A 19,313-nucleotide genomic window follows, 5' to 3' on the forward strand; every position below is an offset into this window, starting at 1 on the left:
CCAGGCAAAGGCTCAGTGTGTGACCAGCGGGTCCATGAAATCCCCAGTCTGCAGATACACAGAATCACTGAATCCTACAATGGTGTGGGTTGGAAGGGACCTTACAGCTCATCACATTCACCCCCTGCCATGGGCAGGGACACCTTCCACTAGCCCAGGGTTCTCCAAGCCCTCTCCAAGCTGGCCTTGGACACTGCCAGGGATAGGGCAGCCAAAACTTCCTTCCACGTTAAGGAAAGTTCTTGACTCTATCTCCCAGATACACATGGTAGGTAAAGAGACTGAGGACAGAAATTAGTGTAGAATTCTTCTGGACCCCTTAGTACCTTTTTAGTCAAGTTCAAGGTCATTTTCCTGATTCAGTCCTTCCGTGAGGTATGCAGAGAAATAAATCCCAATCATTTTTGAAACCCAGTGCTAGAGGGCAATGGAAGTCTCCTCTATCACCTTTCATTTATGACACAGGGGTTCACCTATTTCCAGGTACGTGAAACTGGTGATATCCTTAAGTGTCACCAACAGGATCTGAGTAACTGCACTGAAGGTACCATTTATTCCAATTGAAAATGGTGCCAGAAGTATCAGAAAACACCCCAGGACTCCCAGGACTGGTGGCTGTACAGCCTCATATCAGTTGGAATAAGCTTTCCCCAATCACCTCCCTCGTACCTTACACGAACCCCTAGTAAAACTCAGGTATTTTCCTGCTGGCTGAGCGCAGCCTCAGTGTGACACACCTGAGGGCACCCTCCCTCCAGGGATGGTCAGGAATTTCATCCCCACTGCCAGGGAAGGAGGATTCCAGTGGTTGGTACCACACCAGACACTCATTTGCTTGCAGGGTTTTGTATCCTTGTCAGAGGACACAGAAAAGCTGGTCATGGAGCACAGTGACCTTTAAGAGCATTCCTTTGGAGTCCGTGCACAAGTCAAACTTACAAGGATAAAGCAGTTTGTTTCTGCCTGCAGATTTCAGTCAGCCCATACCTGGGCACTGCCAGGAGAACTCAGTCAAGAGGCAGCCACAGGAACACCCCTCCAGTTTCACTGCCCTAACGCTGCCAAGCAATGGCATCACCCCCCGGCACAGAATTCCATGTCTGCACTGCCATGGGGAAGCATTAATAGAAGGAAAGAGATTGGCTGCCCGAGCACAACCCCCAGCACAGAGTGAAACCTCTTAGCAAAAACATGGGCTTCAAGGAGAGCTGCAGAAAAATACAGGAGAAGGGAGTGAGTACCCAAAACCAGATTTCTTGTCTGAAATGCTGCCAGACTAATTCCCAAGGATGACAGAAAGAACTTAAGTTAAGCAAAATCATGCTGTTATTAGGTGGGGAGAGATGACAATTTCTCTGGTCTAGAAGAAAATGATCCAGGGATCAGGTAACAGTTATTCAAGCTATTCAACCCTGCACCAAATTACAGTAATGCAGAAATACAATTGCTCCCTACAGTGACCTCTCAGGGAAAGCAGAATTAAGATTAGAACTAAGAAGTAAAATCAGAAATGCCACTATCCAAAATGCACTCTGTAGAATCTTTCATGTATTTTAATATTCGAGCATTAAAGGATTTTCTTTCCAGTGCCAGGTGTGTAACAAAAATTCAGCACGGACAGACTGGCAGGACACATTCCAAACCTTCACAGCCAAATGAAGAAATCCTTTACACTGGTTCAGATAAGGGCAAAGGTGTTGTCTCCAGTTCACTTTCATCCCCAGCTGACCTGGCTGGATGTCCTGCACTAAGGCTCCTCTCAGCTTTATCCATGACCTGCTTAATTGCATCACATCGTTAATGGTATTAATTGCTGCCACTGCCCATAAAACACAAGACCAATTCTGTAAAATAGAGAGGCTGGAACTGAATTAAACGCAGCACACAGTGAGCTGTTTGAAGCCATCATAACGTGCTCCTCAGACTTGGAAGTATTTCCAAAGCCAGAGCACCAAATCCTTATTCTTTTAGCCAAGACACAAAGTAAGAAAAATGTGGGGTTTTCTGCATGACCAGATTGAGCCCGTGCACTTCCTTATGGTCAGGAAACCCTTCCTTTTGTCTACAGAAAACCCTTCATTTGTGGATGTTCAGTGAATAAATTTCTCCCCTCAGAACTACTTTTTAGACCACCTTTGTAGCACCACAATCCACAGTAAACCAAGTCAGATAAGCTCTTGCAAGGACCCTGCATAGGCCCTGAAACTCCAGAGAAAGAGCTGGAAACCCATATTAGGGTCCAGTCAATTAAAAAAGACAGATTTCTTCATGGAATGTAAGAAAGACAAGGAAGCCAAACTTCTACCTGATTTTTTTCCCACTCCTTAACAAGTCTACTTTCCTTGCTTACCCAGCCTGCTTTATTTACTTTTTTATGTATAGTAAGATGCTTTTAAAACTACATTATCAATATTTCAGTGCTTTTTCTAGTAAAAATAGCTTGCAAGAGTAAGCAAAACAGTTACACACACAATAAAGCAGCATATTACCAAATATCTCTGCTTTTATCTTCTCACAAGCTCATTGAAAACAACAATATCTTTAAGGATTATGAAAAATGCATCAGAGATGTCCTTTCCAAAGACAACCAGGTTGCAGTACCACAGGCTGACTTTTGGATGGGATCAGCCACACTGTGGCCTTGGCCCTCCTTCAAGTATATGACATCAACCACATTTAATATTGTAGGAGCAGAGAGAACAGCTTTTGAGCATCTTCAGGTTGCATTGTATGAGCACCTTGCTCATTTGGCTATTTAGGAAATTACAAGCAGTTTGGATCATAAATCAGAGTAACAATATCTATAACAGAATTAGAGGGGCTTGATTTTTAATGGGGCACAGAACTGGTCACAGAATAAACTTGGTATTTCATCATCTGGAGAAGTGTTCTCTGTGAAAATTAAAACCTCTGACCTACCTTGGACTGCCAGCTCTGCCTGGGCCTCCAGGGTGTCATTGCCACTCTCAGCAATGCAGGTGAAGGTCCCAGCGTCGGCCTCGGCCACATCCCGGATCTCCAGGATCCCCCCGGCCAGCAGCTGGAACCGGCCAGACCTGTGCAAACAGGGACAGGGTCATTCTGTGGACATGGTCATTCTGTGGACATGGTCATTCTGTGGACATGGTCATTCTGTGGACAGAGTCATTCTGTGGACAGGGTCATTCCGTGGACAGGGTCATTCCGTGGACACGGCCTCGGCCACATCCCGGATCTCCAGGATCTCCCCAGCCAGCAGCTGGAACTGGCCAGACCTGCACACACAGGGACAGGGTCATTCCATGGACACCACCCCAGCACTGTGGGACACAGAGGAGTTTTAATTACACCATCACATCCCACACTTCGGCTCCACAATGGAAATTAAGTTCAACCCTATCAATTCCACAAGAGCAGATCATCTTTTTGCACTTGCAGCTTCACTTATGAATTAAATGTGATCCAAGGTATTTAGTCAAGAGCAGCCAGAACTGAAGAAAAATGAAGTATTGTAATCACATAATTAAAAAAAAGGCATTTTGCAGATCCAGCTGGAATGACTTATTGCTTGGGAAGCTGAGGGAAGTACAACAGGAGGGACTGTGCCTTTCCAACACAAGGACAGCAATGCACGTTATGCAATGTACAGCAATTGAACTGTGTGAAAAGGTGAGCCATCCCTGAGAGATGAACTATTTCAGAGTAAGATACGGGTTAGAAGAAATTCAAAATACAGATTCATCAGGTGACAAAGGGTCTGTACAGAGGGGTCTCTCCCTCTGACTTTTAAAGGGTGGGGAAGGGTTTCTAGTCCAGCCCTTATGAACTACCTGCTTTTGCTGCTAAAGGTGGCACTTTCTGCTCAGTGCAGCACCCTCAGCCTCCAGCCACATCCTCCTCCCACTGCAGCCATCACTGCCCTTCACCTGATACAAAATTTGTACACGACTTTTCCAAGGTCCTCCAACACTCCAAGCTTACACATAAAATGCCAAATAAACTTTCAATAAAATGCCAAAAACCCCAAGCCAGGACAACAAGTTGTGCCTGAATGCTGATCCAGAGCCATTCTTATTTGCAGCTGGAAGAGTCGGGGGGGAAAAGGAAGGGAACCTGGTGGCTTCCTGCCTGGCACTCTTGAGCCATGGCTTGTGGGCAGGAAGGATTGAATTCTGTCAATATATGACCATTACAACAATTGCCTTTTTTTGTTCTCTATTTGGAGTGGCCAACGGACAAAAGTCAACCTCAGTGCTTTTTCCATTTGAAATTTCCCTAGAATTACAGCAGCAGGACCAATCCTGACCTGCTTGGACAGGTAAATTGTTGGGACACAGACTTTTGCCTCATCTCACTATTATTTAGCACATAAATACTGATTTATGATCCTCCTCTAACTGCCGATCAAATTTCTGTTTAATAGATTTAAAAGCAGAGCAAACAAAACCATAACTGGCATTAAGTGTTAAAAGCATCCAAAGAGATGTCCCTATCCAGGTGCTCCGTAAGGAAAGCCATCCTGTTCCCACGAGTAACACCAGGACTACAGAAAGGCTTGCTTGGAAGGAGCACAGGGAATGTGAGTGAAGATACGAGTTTGAAAAATCATATTAAGAGCTTTCCAAACGCTGGGGAAAATGTCCCGGGCTTGCGTGGGAATGGCACATCAGACACGCTCTAAAACCAGGCCTAAAGGAAAACACGCCTGGGCCTTGACACATCCATCCATGAAGTTTCTACCTTCTTTTGTTATGTAAAAGAGCTGCTTTGACTTTTTGTTCTTGCAGCAGGGAATGTGCCGAGGGCTGGGGTGAAAGCAGGGAGCTGGATGTGCCAGGGACAGCGGGACATGGAGCAGGGAGGGAGCAGTACCCCAAGAACTGCGACTGTCACATCCTGAAGAAATGATCAAAGGCAGTCAGGATGTCCATGGCATTTTGAGGACATTCATGCCTTTCCCAGGATATCCACTGTTACCCTCTAAAAGCAACACGTGCCTTAGGATGCTCCTTTTCCCACTGCCAGCCTCTGGAAAAGTTGCTGACAGCAGTTAAGATGTTACTAAACCTATTAAAAATTACTCCTCGTTGTCACTTTAGGCAACAGAAGTTTGTCCTAGGGGATCTCACAAGCTACTTGTAGCATGGGAATATTTATGGGGATTCTGTTCAGCCATCTCAACATGCGCCATGTTTATATTCCCTTTGATTATTTTCCTCCAGAAAATCCAGAGCTGAGTTCAATTTCCCAATAGGTGATTCAGTGGAAGTTTAATGGAAGAAAACAATTAATCTGCCAGACTCCTTGGTGATTCCCTCTGTATGAATCAGCTCTGGAAAAATCCTGGGCTTAAAGGAAAGCTGCTTTTGTAATAAAGCAAAATATCTTAATTTTGTAAGGACAATGAAGCATTTTCACAAAAGAGTGAAGCAATCTGATTTCAGACACTGGAGACAAAGAATCATCTTAATATAAAAGTGATAACATAATTTGAAGTGTCATTAAAAACAACAAAGATTGATCACTCAGATGTCAGGGAAGAGGAAAATCAAATTCCAGCCTTTTATATGCATTCCATACAGCCCTCACTTGCACCCCCTTAACACACAATTACTGAGCTACTCTGGATGCCTCACTCACAGGCTCTTTGTGTTTCATTATCACAAAATATACTGAGCCTTTATTAATTTACTGTAGTCAAACTGGCAGTTATACCCTGAGGTTTGGGCTTTTTTTCCCTCTTTTAAATTACTATTCCCCAAACATCTTATAATCTATTTGCTGTCTCAGTAAAGTACAGCAGATAAAATTAGACAGTAAATTAGATTATTTTGTGGGATCTACTACCAGAAAAATCTCCATAATTACTCTGCTATGCTTAACCTTTCCCCAGCTGGGCAAGTGTAATTCACTTGGTACCAATCACTCAGAGCCCTGCGAACAGGAATGTGTAGTAAAGGGAATATCACACGTTTGTGGGAAGCACTAAGGAAAAGCCCACATCAGGGACGTGGATGTGATCCTACAACCACAGACTCCACGTGAACACAGGCAGCAGAGCAGAAACAAACAGGGCACAAGTGCCCCCAGCTGTCATCCCCTCACGGCAGGAAAGTGTTACCTGTACAACCACCTTTCTGCAGGAGCTTTGCAGTTACATGACATTTTGCTAAACTGAACGGCCCAAACCTGCTGCAGGGCTTGCTGGATTTTACAGACTTATTAAAACCTTATTGCTCAAGTCCTTTCAATGGTTTAATTTCAGATGAACCATCTCATCTACGGCAGTTTTTTAAGAACCTGTGACACCTGCGTTTGTTCTTTCTCCTACAGAAATGTCCCAATATAAATGAAGATACACAATATATGCTGTTGGAGCACATACTGATCCACACACTGCAAAGTTTTCAGAGCAGATCATCTTCCAAACATTTCCAACTCTGTGCCTGTGTCCCAAGCTCTGAAAATCCACCTTGGCAGCCACCTGGAACTTCCCTTTCCAAGTTAGGAAGCACAAAGTGACTCCTGCACTTGCTGAAGAACAGACCCTCACACAGCAGGATCCTCAGCCAGACTAGAGACTGAAATAAAATATATTCACCAGGTAAGAAAGGCTCCCAGTTGGCTCAAGCCCGAAGCACCACTCAGCCTGAACACACCACCTCCATTCTAACCTTTTGTACCAAGCAATGCTGACACCACGAGAGGTTTTACTTCAGGAAGTTTTCCATAAAGGGCCTAAGATTTATTCCAATAACTTCATACTTCAGTGCCTTCCCTGCTTCCTTCCACTTCCCTCAGCATTCTCCACATTCCTGGCAGAGATATTACTGACTCGGAGTCCATGGAGGCGACCCAGCTGGAAAAGCAGCAGGATATTCCCAAGGCTGAATCCATGGATGATGCCTGTCCACGTGCCAACGTTGAAGACCAACAAGGTGCCCACCCTCCACCAGGGATCATACACGAGGCAGGAGCCTTCCTTTGGATTTTGGAGCTTTAAATTGGAGCTACATCTCAACCTAGAGCAGGGTTGAGTCTTTTCCTTTCTGTACAGACAGTGGAGTTTTGGGAAAACTATAAAATGTGAAGATTACAAGACCAGTGAACCAATTCAAGGGAAAGCTTCTCAGTCTTTAGTGGCATTCTTTAGGGAGAACCAAGAAGTCAGCAGTCTCTCCATCAGATTTCTTTAAAAATCTTCAAGTTAATGAGTTCTGAAGGATTCCTTGGAGTTCTAACAGCCTTGTTCCAATGGAAACTTGGAGCACCGAGTTAACTTCCGTTTCTCACCCAACACCCAAAGCTTCCTTCTCTCGCACTCTAATTAATTTGGAAAATATTTTACCACAGCAACTAATTTCACAATATATTGCATTACAGGCTGTCTGAACAACTGCCAAGGCTGCCATCACTCAAGTTTACTCATATTTACCCATTAACATAAATCTTATTGCAGTCTTCAACAAATAATCCATCAAATTTAATCGCCTTCCCTTTTCTCCAGATCTTATAACAAATATTTAATTCCAAAATCCCACCACTCCCTAGCCTTAAAATTAATCTATTTTCCTATAAATACAGGCTCCTATCCATATTCTCCTTAGGAATACAACTTGAAAGGCAAACATTCAATTCTGTATTAATTAATTACCACAGTTACCACAAAAGCAAAAATGAGGGATTGTGTAAAACCCTTTAACAAGGGGCAAAAATTAGGGATAAACCTGCCCATGCTGTCTGAGCTTTGTTTCCTAAGCCCAGACACACTCAGAGAAATGTCCCAATGTATGTGGCTATACCTACATATATGTATGTTAATGTTTGGGGTGGGGTGTGCATAAACAAACCCAGGATTTCAGAGCTCTTCCCAGGCAGAAAGGACATTAAAACCTGCCCAGATGAAAAGAATCAGTTTTCTCTTGGGATAAAGAAAAGCCATGCTAAGAAAGTCATACTTTTATATCAAAAGAGGATTTTAATACAAATTAAATGTGATTTAATTTGTAATTACATTAACAGACCATGCATAACAAGCTAAGGTAGCTATTCAGCAACAGTAACTGCAGGCTTTTCTCCAACAAAGAATCTTAATTTCTGGACATTTTCCAGTTATTCTATTCACACCAATAACACAATAGCTGGAGGGTAAACAGAGTTTAAGAGGTTTCTGTTCTCTGCTCTTTGAATCTCTGCCCTGTTCAGCCACAGTCACGAGCAGCAGACTTGGGAGCTTTGGCACAGTTTGATCACTTGAAGGAACAATGAAAGGAGGTTACCCCCACAGAGGGGAAAAAGATCAAATTCCCACCTTTACCCATCTTAAAATTCAAGTCTACAATGAGCACACGTTCCACTGCAAGAAAAGAAGAGCTAAGTGCTGCAAGAAGAAAGTCAGCTGGAACCTGTTCTTGTAACAAAGGGCCATAACACTAAAAACTAATGCTAAATATTCTGAAAAATCAGGTTAGACCTGGTTCAAATTGTGTACATTTGAAGATCAAGTATATTTACCAATGTTATGCCCCAACCCTCCAGAACAATTTCTCTCTCTGAATTTTGAGAAAAAGAAAATACCTGTGAAACCCTAAGAAGTTATCATGACAACCTCATGGAATGAGGGAAGTGAATTCCTAAGGGAATTAACAGCACTGTATTCAGGGGTGGGAAAATCTGGGCTTTCTGTCTCAAAAATCAAGAAAATAAAAGGAGAGCTTTAACCTCCCTGTGCCCTGAATGTGCCACAACCTACAGAAGGATGGGGCAGCAAAACTTCCTAAAGATGTGATGTGACATCACTTTACAGACAAGAAAAACAAATTCAGATCTTACCAGGCACATTTATTCTGCCATTTCATCCCATTTGACTATGCTGCTCTAATGAGTCTGTACCAGCCTTCGTAGGGGAGTGATTTCTGACATTTATAAAAACCCCTGAATTTAAATCATGTGCCTTCAGACTGACACCAGCACCACGTCTCAGGGGCACGAGGCTCTTTGTCATTTCCCACAGCAGCCTCCCAACAAAGACGGTTCAGATTACAAGCCCCTGGATTCTTTTAATTTAAGAGTTGCCAAAAAAGAGATATATTATATCCCTGGTGCTGCAGAGACTTGTGCATTGCTCTGGCTGCTTTCTGTGTCAGCCACGCCACAATTTACCTCCTTGTTCCATGATTAACTTGGCTCCCCATTAATCTCACTGCTGACTTTGAGGGACATGGAAAACATTCAAATATCTGTTTGTAATCCTGCTTCTAGGAAGTACGTTCATTACGTGGACTAAAATGGCCTTCATAAGATTTGTTCTGCTTTTTTAATATAGATTTTCCTACCACATTATTCCGACTATGCCAGCAATGACAATGTGTAAGTTTTCACTCGATGCATTTCTGAAAGCCCACTGACTTTTTGCCATCATGCCTACCATTTCAATGTTCTATTTTAATGAGAAAATGCGTCATTTCTCTTTAAACACTTATTCTTCAATTCCTGTGGGACACTGACACAGAGGGACGTTTTCACTGCAGAAAGAATGAGGGCAGGGCTTCACACTCAGAATACCCCAAGCCGTCCTCCTTCTCCTGCAGTGTCCTTACTCACTTAATTGCTGCTTCTACCCCAGTGCCAATCTAAAAGTAATCTATTCTTAATAACCTCCCTGCTTCAGACAAGATTTCTTGGTTTCAAACAGCTGCAAAAAAATACCCCAAGAGTGTTCCAAAGTCTCCTGAACGACCTCCCTTGTCCCAACACTGAGCCTCGGAGCCCTCCAGCATTTGGGATCAGTCTCTGAGTTTCAAGCCCAAAGGAAGGTGTGCACTAATCCCAAATCCTGACTCCAGCTGGATTCCTGCCAGGAGACAAGGACAGGGCTGTCAGCCATTACTCACCCATCTGTGGGAAGCTCCTCCTCATTCCATGTCCACCTGATGAGGGGAGGTGGGAATCCCGCAGCGACACAGGGGAACACCGCGCTCTGCCCCGGCAGCCGGGTGAGGGACGAGGGCGGCTTCAGCAGCGCCAGGCTCTGCGGCTCCTCCGCATCTGCAAGCAGCACATGGCACCAGGTGCAACGTCAGAAGATGGTCATGTTAAAAACCACCAAAAACCCCCTGAATCAAAATCCAACCGGCCAAAGAAAATCACAAATGAAACCTCTAATTCCTTTCCTGCCCCTCTGTAGGATTCCATCCCCACCTCACCCACAGCCTCTCCCAGCCTCATTACCATTTCCTCCAGACATGCAAACTGATTCCTCACTTTTGGGATTCTCACTTTCCCAACTCCCTGGGAAACTATTCCAGCTCAAAACTACAGCCCTGAAACTGGAACTTCCACTAGGTAGTAGAGGTTTAGGAAAGAAAGGGACAGGTTTGAGTTTGTCCAGCCAGCCTTGGGCTTCATCAGGGAGCTGCCTGAGGAAGTGCTTTTACATGCTGGAAAATGAAATTATTGCAGGAGAGGTTCATCCCAAGTAAAATAAAACAACCAAGGAAGGTGCATGCTGAAGTAACACAGAACAAAAATGCCCCACCACGGCTTTCCATCCTGATGAAAATGGAATCCTCTGAAGTAGTTTTGCATTGAATTAGGCTGGAGAGGGCTTTGTTTCTTTTTCCCCCACCTTAAGAAGAAGCACAAGCCAAGTGCATGTTTACTCCGTCCCTACCACCGTGTGTACCCTCTGACTGTGCCCTGCACCATACCCAGAGGCAATGAGCTCCACAGAGCAGCTGCAGCTGGGGCTGAGCCCCCCCTGCTCACCCTGCACTAATTCCCAGCACTCTGAGGGGTGTTTGGAGGTGTTACGGCAGCAAAGCTCCACAGCCGAACAAGCCCTCAAACTATTTCTGCCACCTAAAATGAGGACAGAGTAGTCTGTACCTACTCCTGCTCCCTGAATGAAGCACTTTCTGTGTCTCATCACACACATATTTGGCTGCTCTCTCGCTTGGGCCCGAGGTGATACGCGCAGGGATTTCTGGAAGTTGTTGTTTTGGTGTTCTTCAGCTCAAACCACTAAAAATAATACCCAGTGTTCACAGCACTGAGCTCAGGGCACACACAAGCCCCAAGGCACAACACGAGGAGGTGCCAGGACACTTGGGGGAAGCAGAACAGGTGGAAATCCCATGTGGGAGTTGGCACAGGCAGAGGCAGCCAAGCTCTGAGCAGTGCTGGATCAGCCAGCCCCATCCCTGCGGCTCTGCCCACGTTCCTGGCAGGAACTGCTCTGCCTGCCCTGCTGTGCATGGCAGGGATAACGCAGTGACAGGGACCTGGAGCAGCACGTGCAGCCAGCCAGGCTGCAAAGCAGGGACACAACATCTCCAGGCAACCACCCTTACATGGAGAGGAGCCGGGATGATTCCGTGGAAACATGACTCCGACTGCTCCAAGCTCCCAGCAGGGAGTTCAGCTCACAGGTAAATGGAAACTGGATCCAAAAATTAAGTGACATTTTTCCCTTGCACTCCCATGTTTGAAGGCACCTGCTGCGAAGTGGCAGAGCTCAGAAATGCATCCTCCTGCTCAGTGGCAGCCCGGTATCAGACAAAGCAGAACATTTAAGCAGCAGAACGTTGTCTGTGGATGCAAATCCCTGGGATGCAGGAGTGTGCTGGGTGTGTTTCAAAGCCTGGGAAGCAGTGGTGGGTTTGCTGTCAGCCACACATCAGATAACCATTTAAAAGGGGAATAAACTGAATGAAGAACAGATTAATTCAAATCCTTCTTTCAAACACATCTCGGGCAAAACAATCAATTATGGGGCCGCTCAAGACTAAGGGAGCTTTCCCTTCAACAGCTTAATCCCACTTTTTAAAAAAAGCCTGCTGGGAGGGATTTTACCAAACTTCACTATCGATACTTTGGGATTCATGACCGAGCAAAGAAACAGCATCTTTTGAATTCCCTAACACAGCTCTATTTCATCACCTTCTGCAAAGCATTACAAAAGCAAGGAAACTACAGCTGGTGCCAAAAGAATTCAAAAGATCAGTGTAATATAGAAGTTTATCAAGAAATCTTCAGTTTCCAAAAAAATCAGCAATATCCTCAGCATTTGAAGGGCTGCAGAAAGATGAAGGCAATCCCAACTACGGGAATTCAATCAAGCATCTTTTCCAAAAGTGCTTTTCTTCAAACCCTGTATCCTTAGTTGGAGAAGAGACAAGGCTTTGGAGAGGCTAAAGAACTGAACAGAACAAAGGCCTACTTTACGCATGATTCATTTCCAACACCCCAATTCCAAAAGAGAGCTGCCATTGTAAAAATTGGGGTAGTTGGCAGAATAATTTAGTATTTTAAGTAGAGAAGGGCTGTAGTCACAAGAAACAGAACTACTCCTTGAAAGGGACCCCTGAAGGTGCCCCCACCTGCCTCAAGTCCACCAGCTGCCCATACCAGGTCAGGCCAACCATGACATTGTCCAGCCTAACCCTGAGCAACTCCCTCCTGCAGCTCTCCAAGAGCAACAACTGAATGAGAATTCCGACATGGAGACTAATCCAGAAGAGACAGCTCTGGTAACAATTAAGGAACCTCGTATGAAACACAGCCTGTATTTCCCTAGTTCGGGAAAGCATGACCCACATTCCTGTCCTATTTTTGGTCACTTTTCAAACTTTTGTGTTAGAACAGCTGGTGACACAACAGTGTCACTGGGAACAGAACACACTGAATGTGCCAACAGTTTACATCAGCACTGGACTTCTGTTCTAACAAAAATACCTCAACATTTCAGCACAACAGGCAAAGCTGAACGTTCCAAAATAAAATGTCACCCCCCTCTGGGGGTTGGAGACTTCTCAAAAGGTCCCACTGCTTAGAAACAGAATTTCCTGAATATTGGGACAATTAAAAGCACCTCAGCTTAGGCATACCAGGAGCGAGGGACTAAGCACCAATTTCTTTGCGAAGCTTCCATAGGGTTTGAGACATGGGATTCAATCTGAGAAACTCAGAAATCCCCAAACTTTTATACTCCCAGAAATAGTCAATTCCCTCTTTGTATCATGTCACAATGGAAGTATTACTGGGGGTTTTTTTTAAGAAGTCTTTCCCCAAAATGCCTTAAAAGCTGAACCATTAAATATGGGAACGAAGCCTGTGAGTGTCTCCAGCCTGTCTCCAGCCACTGTGAAGAGCTCAGGTGCTCAGACAAAGACCCTGCATTGGAGACTTCCCCAAAGGTCCCAATGTTTAGACAGTCAGAACTTCCTGAATACGGGAAGAATTAAAAGCACCTCAGCTTAAGCATCCCAAGAGCCAGGAGGTAAACACCAGTTTTTTTGGGAAACTTCCACATGGCTTGAAACACGGGATTCAACCTGAAAAAATGTAGACATCCCCAAACATTTACACCCAAAGAAACACTCGGTTCCCCTTTTGTATCACATCACAACGGAAGTGTATTACTGGTGGCTTTTAAACATTTTTTTCCCCAAAATGCCTTAAAAGCTGAACCATTAAATACGGGAAGGCAGCCCCTGAGTGTCTCCAGCCTGTCTCCACCCTTGAAGAGCTCAGGGCCCGGAGCCCCAGAATCAGCTGAGCGCAGAGAGCAGCAGTGGGTACCTGGCAGGACTTTGAGCTCGGCCTCGTCGCTGTACTTGGGGGTGCCCCCGCCGTCGAGGGCGCAGCGGTAGAGCCCCGCGTCCGTGTCCGAGGCGTTGGTGATGAGCAGGGCCCCGCTGGGCAGCTGCAGCACGCGTCGGTCCGGGGCCAGCGCCTGGCGGTCGCGCTCCCAGCGCAGCAGCGGCGCCAGCTCCGCCGTCACCTCGCAGCCCAGCACCGCGCTGCCGCCCCTGTGCACAGAGCTGGGCTCCGGCTGGCTCGTGAACCTGGGCAGACCTGCAAGAAAACCGAAACAACAACAACTCTCAGATGTTCTGATGATGATGCCAAAGCTTGGAGATGCAAGTCAAGATTCATGAATGTAGTTTTTTAAACATTAAGCTGCTCTCCTACTCTTTAAAAACCTTAACCTTTAAGTAATCATAGAATCCCAGACTGGTTTGGGTTGGAAGGGCCCTTAAAGCTCATCCAGTTCCACTCCCTGCACAGGCAGGGACACCTTCCACTAGCCCAGGTTGCTCCGAGCCCCGTCCAACCTGGCCTGGAACACTTCCAGGGATGGGGCAGCCACAGCTTCTACAGTGCAGCCTACACAACACCTTCATTTACCACCTCCAGCTACAAAAGCCTCTGTACAGTGCACAAGGTAAATACTGAGATAAATATTATTGAGAGAAATATTTGCATATGACCATTCTCAGTGTGGCCGAGACCTGAGTTTCTCCAGGGCACACCACAGAGCTGAGCTGGCAGCACTGCACAACTCCAGTGTCACCTTTTCCACAGAAATGTTCTCCAGAAACACCCAGAGCCCACTTAATGGCGTAACAGTTGGGCTGGGCAGTTGTGGGAAGAGGCTGGGGACACAGCTGGAGCTGGTTCCATGGAGCCACAGCTGAGGCAGCCGGTGAAGCTGGGGGCACATCCATGAAGCACATCCAAGGCAGGGAAAACCATGCGACAGCAGTGAGGAAAGTGTGAGGCACCGCCCTGGAGCGGGCAGGTCAGAGGAGGAGGAGCGAGAGCAGGAAGGGCAGCTTTGGGTGTTGCCCTGGGGAGAGGGTAGCGCATGAGGCTGAAGAATTGGGAATGAAGGCAGGGAGTTGAGCCTGGAGAATGGGGAGAGGGCAGGGAGAGGTGCTTTAGTTTGGTTTTGTTTTCTAACCACTCAAATTACTTTAGTTGTCAAGAAATTAAATTCATTTTCCCCAGGTCAAGGCTGTTCTGCCATTACAGTAACTGGGAGTGATCCCATCTTGACTCAGTAACTTTAATCTTATTTCCTCTCCATCCTTCTGAGGAGCAGAGTGAAGGCACAGCTGGATGGGCAGCCAGCCACAGCCACCCTATCCCAAGTATTTTGCACAGGGAAATGATCAAATCTGCCACAGTTCAACCCACTGTTTTTACAAGTCTCATTTCATACCTATCACGGATGCACCCGGAATGTACCAGTAGGAGGACCGATCCTTCAGGAAAGCCAGACTGAATCCTAACAGAGGAGATTCCTAACAGATGAATCACTTCTGCCCTGTCAAGTTCCTTCCACAGCCCTGTACAGTTCATCTCCAGCTGTTACATATTTTCTCCTCTGTCAGGATCCTACCTGGGGACTCCTTCCATAACTTCATTCCTCCAAGAAACCTTCTGTTTCTAGTTTCCCCTCCCAGTGCACTTCCAACCAACTTGTAATCCTTTGATCTTGACCTTGTTTTGGTATTATTTTGCATCTTTGATATTTATCCACCAGTCCCTCCAAGGTATTCATAGGAACAAAAAAAATCCAGTTTCTTTCTTTCAACTTTCCTTCTGCTTAATGAAGCTACAACCTTTAGTTTCTCTCCCTCATTCCCCTAACATCCTATTCACCTTTAAAGATACAGAACGACAGGAGAATTTGGGAAGGAAGGGACCCGGCCAGAGCAGAGTCAGCTGCAAGATCAGAGCTGGTTACTTAGGGATTTGTCCAGTCAGACCTCAAAAATCCCCAAGGGTGGAGACTGCACAACTCTTGGGCAACCTGTTCTACCTCATGGAACAGAACTCCCTCCTTAAACCCAGTCAGAACCTCCTCTGCTCCAACTGATCCCCAACACCTCCTGCTCTCCCACCAAGCACCCCTGGCAGAACAACAAACCCAAGTGCCTAGAGTAACTTCAGATCACAAACATCCACGGAATTATTACAAAACTGCTTCTCTTTCTATCGAAAAAACCTTCCCAAAAGATGGAACCATCTCAGTGGCTCTGCACAATCAATCCTAGAACCCAAGTAACCTTTTCCTCTCCTGAATCACCCACCCCTCTGTCTCAGCACAATCCCAAGGTATCTCTGCACCTGCCTGACTTTGCACACTGTGCTCAGAAGTTCCATCATTAGCCAGTCTGGAGCATTATTTAATTCTTCCTGTGAGACCATGGAGGCCACAGCAAGGGTAACAAGGTCTCCTCGTTTGCCACACTCACTAATTCCGTGGGCAAATAGGTTGTTCTTACAGCTGATGAGGCTGTTAACCTTGAGCCTCTGAACTCCAGTCTCTGAGGCACCTGTCCTTTCTGAAAATCTCCTTGACAGAACCCATTAAATGTTCATAATTACCTCTGATTCTTATCTCTCTCAATATCCTCATTTATTAAGAGCCCTACATATTAAGCCAGTTCTTTCTACAGCCTGGGAGGGAATCCTAGGTCTCCTCCTTCAGCCAGGTGACCCCATAACTTCTGTTTCCACCTCACCTGTTGCCATCTCTTTGCTCCCAGCAACTACCACTGGTACAGCCCCACTCTGGCAACTTGACTGAAGCCCTGCAATTTCTCACATACAGCTCAAATATGCTTTCATTTAAATCCCTTACAAGTACTGTTCATTTCCTGGACAAGACAGACCTTGTGCCTTCTGTTGTGTGCAGGTGCTCCACTGAGGTTAAATAAGCCTTATTCAAGATGGTTTCATTACTCACTAGAAATGAAATTACAGTTCATTTTCCAAGTCACCTCAAATGCCACTAAAACCTGTATTTCGTCATAGTCCTGTGTGGTTTTAAAATATACATTTTAACCTAGCCTGTAATTTTGTCCTAAAGAGTAATTTTCTCTTATTCTACAATTATTGGCAATTTGCACTGCTTAAAAGCCTCCATTGTGGAGGAGGACCCTTTGCTTTAGCCAACGAACAACCACAAACCAATCATGATGCATTATAAAAAAGCACTCCAAATCCAGGCCTTAATTACCATTAATTCAGAGACCTGTTTATAAATTCAGGAGCAGGTCCCGGAGTGCTGGCACACCTCCTGCAGCAGTGACCCACTAGAAAATACCCTTTCATCTCCCAGCCCAGAACCCTTCCATTACAGAGCTGCTCTTTCTCTCTCCAAAATATCAATTATCAACTTCTAAGCCAGCATTTCCTGAACTTTCTAGAATCATTTTTAAATGCATTACCATGTAAGCCAATTCAGTCTAGTTAAACTACAAACACTTTTAAAACCATTTTTAAAGTTAACTTTTTTAGAAGTTGATACTTTTTTCTTAGTGGTTTGTATTTCCCAAACACTTCAATCAAGCAGGCTGAGCAAGAAGTTCTAATGATGAGTAGAATCCCAGGATGGTTTGGGTTGGAAGGGACCTTAAAGTCCATCCAGTGCCACCCCTGCCAAGGGCAGGGACACCTTCCACTGTCCCAGGGTGCTCCAAGCCCTGTCCAGCCTGGCCCTGGACACTGCCAGGGATGGAAGATACAATTCCTAATGAGGAAGCAGCCCCCACCCCTCACCCATGTGTTGCAGGGCAATCAGTTGAAGACATCAGCCCATCTTTTGGTAAATGAATGTCGTGATAAATGACACTTTGGGCTTCTGACATTAAAGACAATTTTTTCATGTTTGTACACACATTAATCATTCTGTGGCAGCACAAATACATTAGGTATCGATTTTAGGACACCAAAGGAAAATACTACTGACCTAGCAAGAATGCAGGTTAATAAACTCAATTTAGGAAGGATGATTTTCCATTTGGAATATTCTCTAAACACAGGCAGGAGAACACATAAGTAACAGTGCACTCACATGCATATAACAAGGACTAGATGCATCCCAAACTCCTCATTTCTGCTAGGACAATGCAAATGGCAGAGAAAGGGGGAAAGACAATTCTGTCCCTCTTTTCTCCTTCCCTTTTGTCTCTCCCTTCCCCTCATCCAAGCCCAGAGCAATGGTAGGAATGTGAATGAACAATCTATTAATGCAAATGTGGTGCATTCAATCAGCATTCCCAGTCTCAGCGTTACTGAGATTTGTGGCCCATTGTCTCCATTTCTGAAAAAGATGTGCCTAGAAGAGCAATAATTCCCATGCTCCTGGAAAACACAGATGGTTAAAATTCTGGCTGTAGTCTCCTACCCTCAATGGAGCCAGTATTTCATCTCCTGGAGTCTGCAGAATCAGGGAATTCACTGCCCTGAGCCAGATGCCAATCTAGCTCAGCAGCCTCCCTGTGACTGCAGCCAGTGCCAATCACTTCCAAGGAGACTGAAAGGAAAAAAGCCTTCATTATCAACCATTACTAAATAACTGGCTCATCTGAGTGTAGTAACTCCAGAGTCACACCTGCCTCTGCTCTGCAGCCTGCCAGCACCGCTGCCAACGCTGTCCTGTTGAAGGTGGATGCTATTGCCATAGACACGTTTAATCCCCACAGAGTCCAACCAACCTTTTGGGACCCATCTCACCAAACTAACACTGCAAAAGGAAAGTGAGCAAAGAGAACCATCTCCTCGTCTCTAGGGAAGAGAAAGCTGTGGAGGAATCCCCTTTTCCTGCTGTGCCAGGGCTGTACCTTTACGAGTGGTCACAAGCCTTTGTGAGTGTTTTCCTCACGTCTCCACTCTGTTGCCTCTGCTCTGACTGGAATTTAAGATAACACTTAGTACAAGCAATAAACTGCTCTAAACATACACACATCACATGTTTGTGCAATTAACATTTTCCCAAAGCTGCTTTCAGGCTTTCTGGTGACATCTCGATGTGCTCAGCAAATGTTTTCCGTTTTTTCCCCCGTTTCTATTGCAATATGGAAAACGTAAAGCACAGGAGCAGCTGGCAGGTTTTCCATCCTCCTCCCTCCTGGATACCATCTGTGAAAAGCCTTTGCTGCCCAGAGTTAACTTTTACTCAAGTTTCTCCTAACTTACCCAACTCTAAACTAACTTCAGCAGCACCAGCTCCAAACGTTCCACCCTACAGCTTCCACTCTCAATCTGAAATTCATCCAGCTGGTCTGTGAATGATCCCACAAACTGCTCACAATTTTCAGGCACTTGAATTTTCCCTCATTCCTGTCTGCCTGGTCAAATTTGAACTCGTGACAGATCCATAACTACGACTCCTTTCCCCAAACAGCCTCTTGGGAAGTGTGGAGATTTCAGCACCACGAGGAGGTACTGGAGAATGGGAACATGATCCCCTATTGTCAGGACAGCTCCAACATCTGCTACCCTTCAGCAACGAAGCAGATCACAAAGATGCCACCTATTTTGTTAGTGCATCAGCTCCTCACCCCAACCCTGCTAAAAAATTAATAAGTCCAGCCATCTGTGGACACTTCATTAAATTATCACAGCTCCTTCTCTCCAACATTATTCAGCATCATTTGTTGGAGTGGCAGAGGTGTGAAACGGCTTAAAATACACTCCTGTTAATGAGACATATTTCATGGATCTCACTGGCAAATGGAGCAGACTTTATAATTACA

At 45.4% G+C, this 19,313-nt stretch overlaps 1 protein-coding gene across 10 annotated transcripts in view; it reads right to left on the reverse strand.

Moving 5' to 3' along the window:
• The window catches only part of NEO1 (neogenin 1), a 171,998-nt gene that overhangs the window by 88,791 nt on the left and 63,894 nt on the right, over positions 1-19,313 (reverse strand). For all 10 annotated transcript variants that reach the window (XM_048318236.1, XM_048318233.1, XM_048318232.1 and 7 more), the window contains exons 3-5: positions 13,561-13,836; positions 9,873-10,026; positions 2,920-3,056 (exon numbers count right to left, since the gene is read on the reverse strand). In XM_048318236.1, the coding sequence (XP_048174193.1) occupies positions 2,920-3,056; positions 9,873-10,026; positions 13,561-13,836 (567 nt within the window). The remainder of the gene's footprint in view (positions 1-2,919; positions 3,057-9,872; positions 10,027-13,560; positions 13,837-19,313) is intronic.

The sequence above is a fragment of the Corvus hawaiiensis genome, chromosome 13 (genome assembly GCF_020740725.1).
Source record: "Corvus hawaiiensis isolate bCorHaw1 chromosome 13, bCorHaw1.pri.cur, whole genome shotgun sequence".
Lineage (NCBI taxonomy): Eukaryota > Metazoa > Chordata > Aves > Passeriformes > Corvidae > Corvus > Corvus hawaiiensis.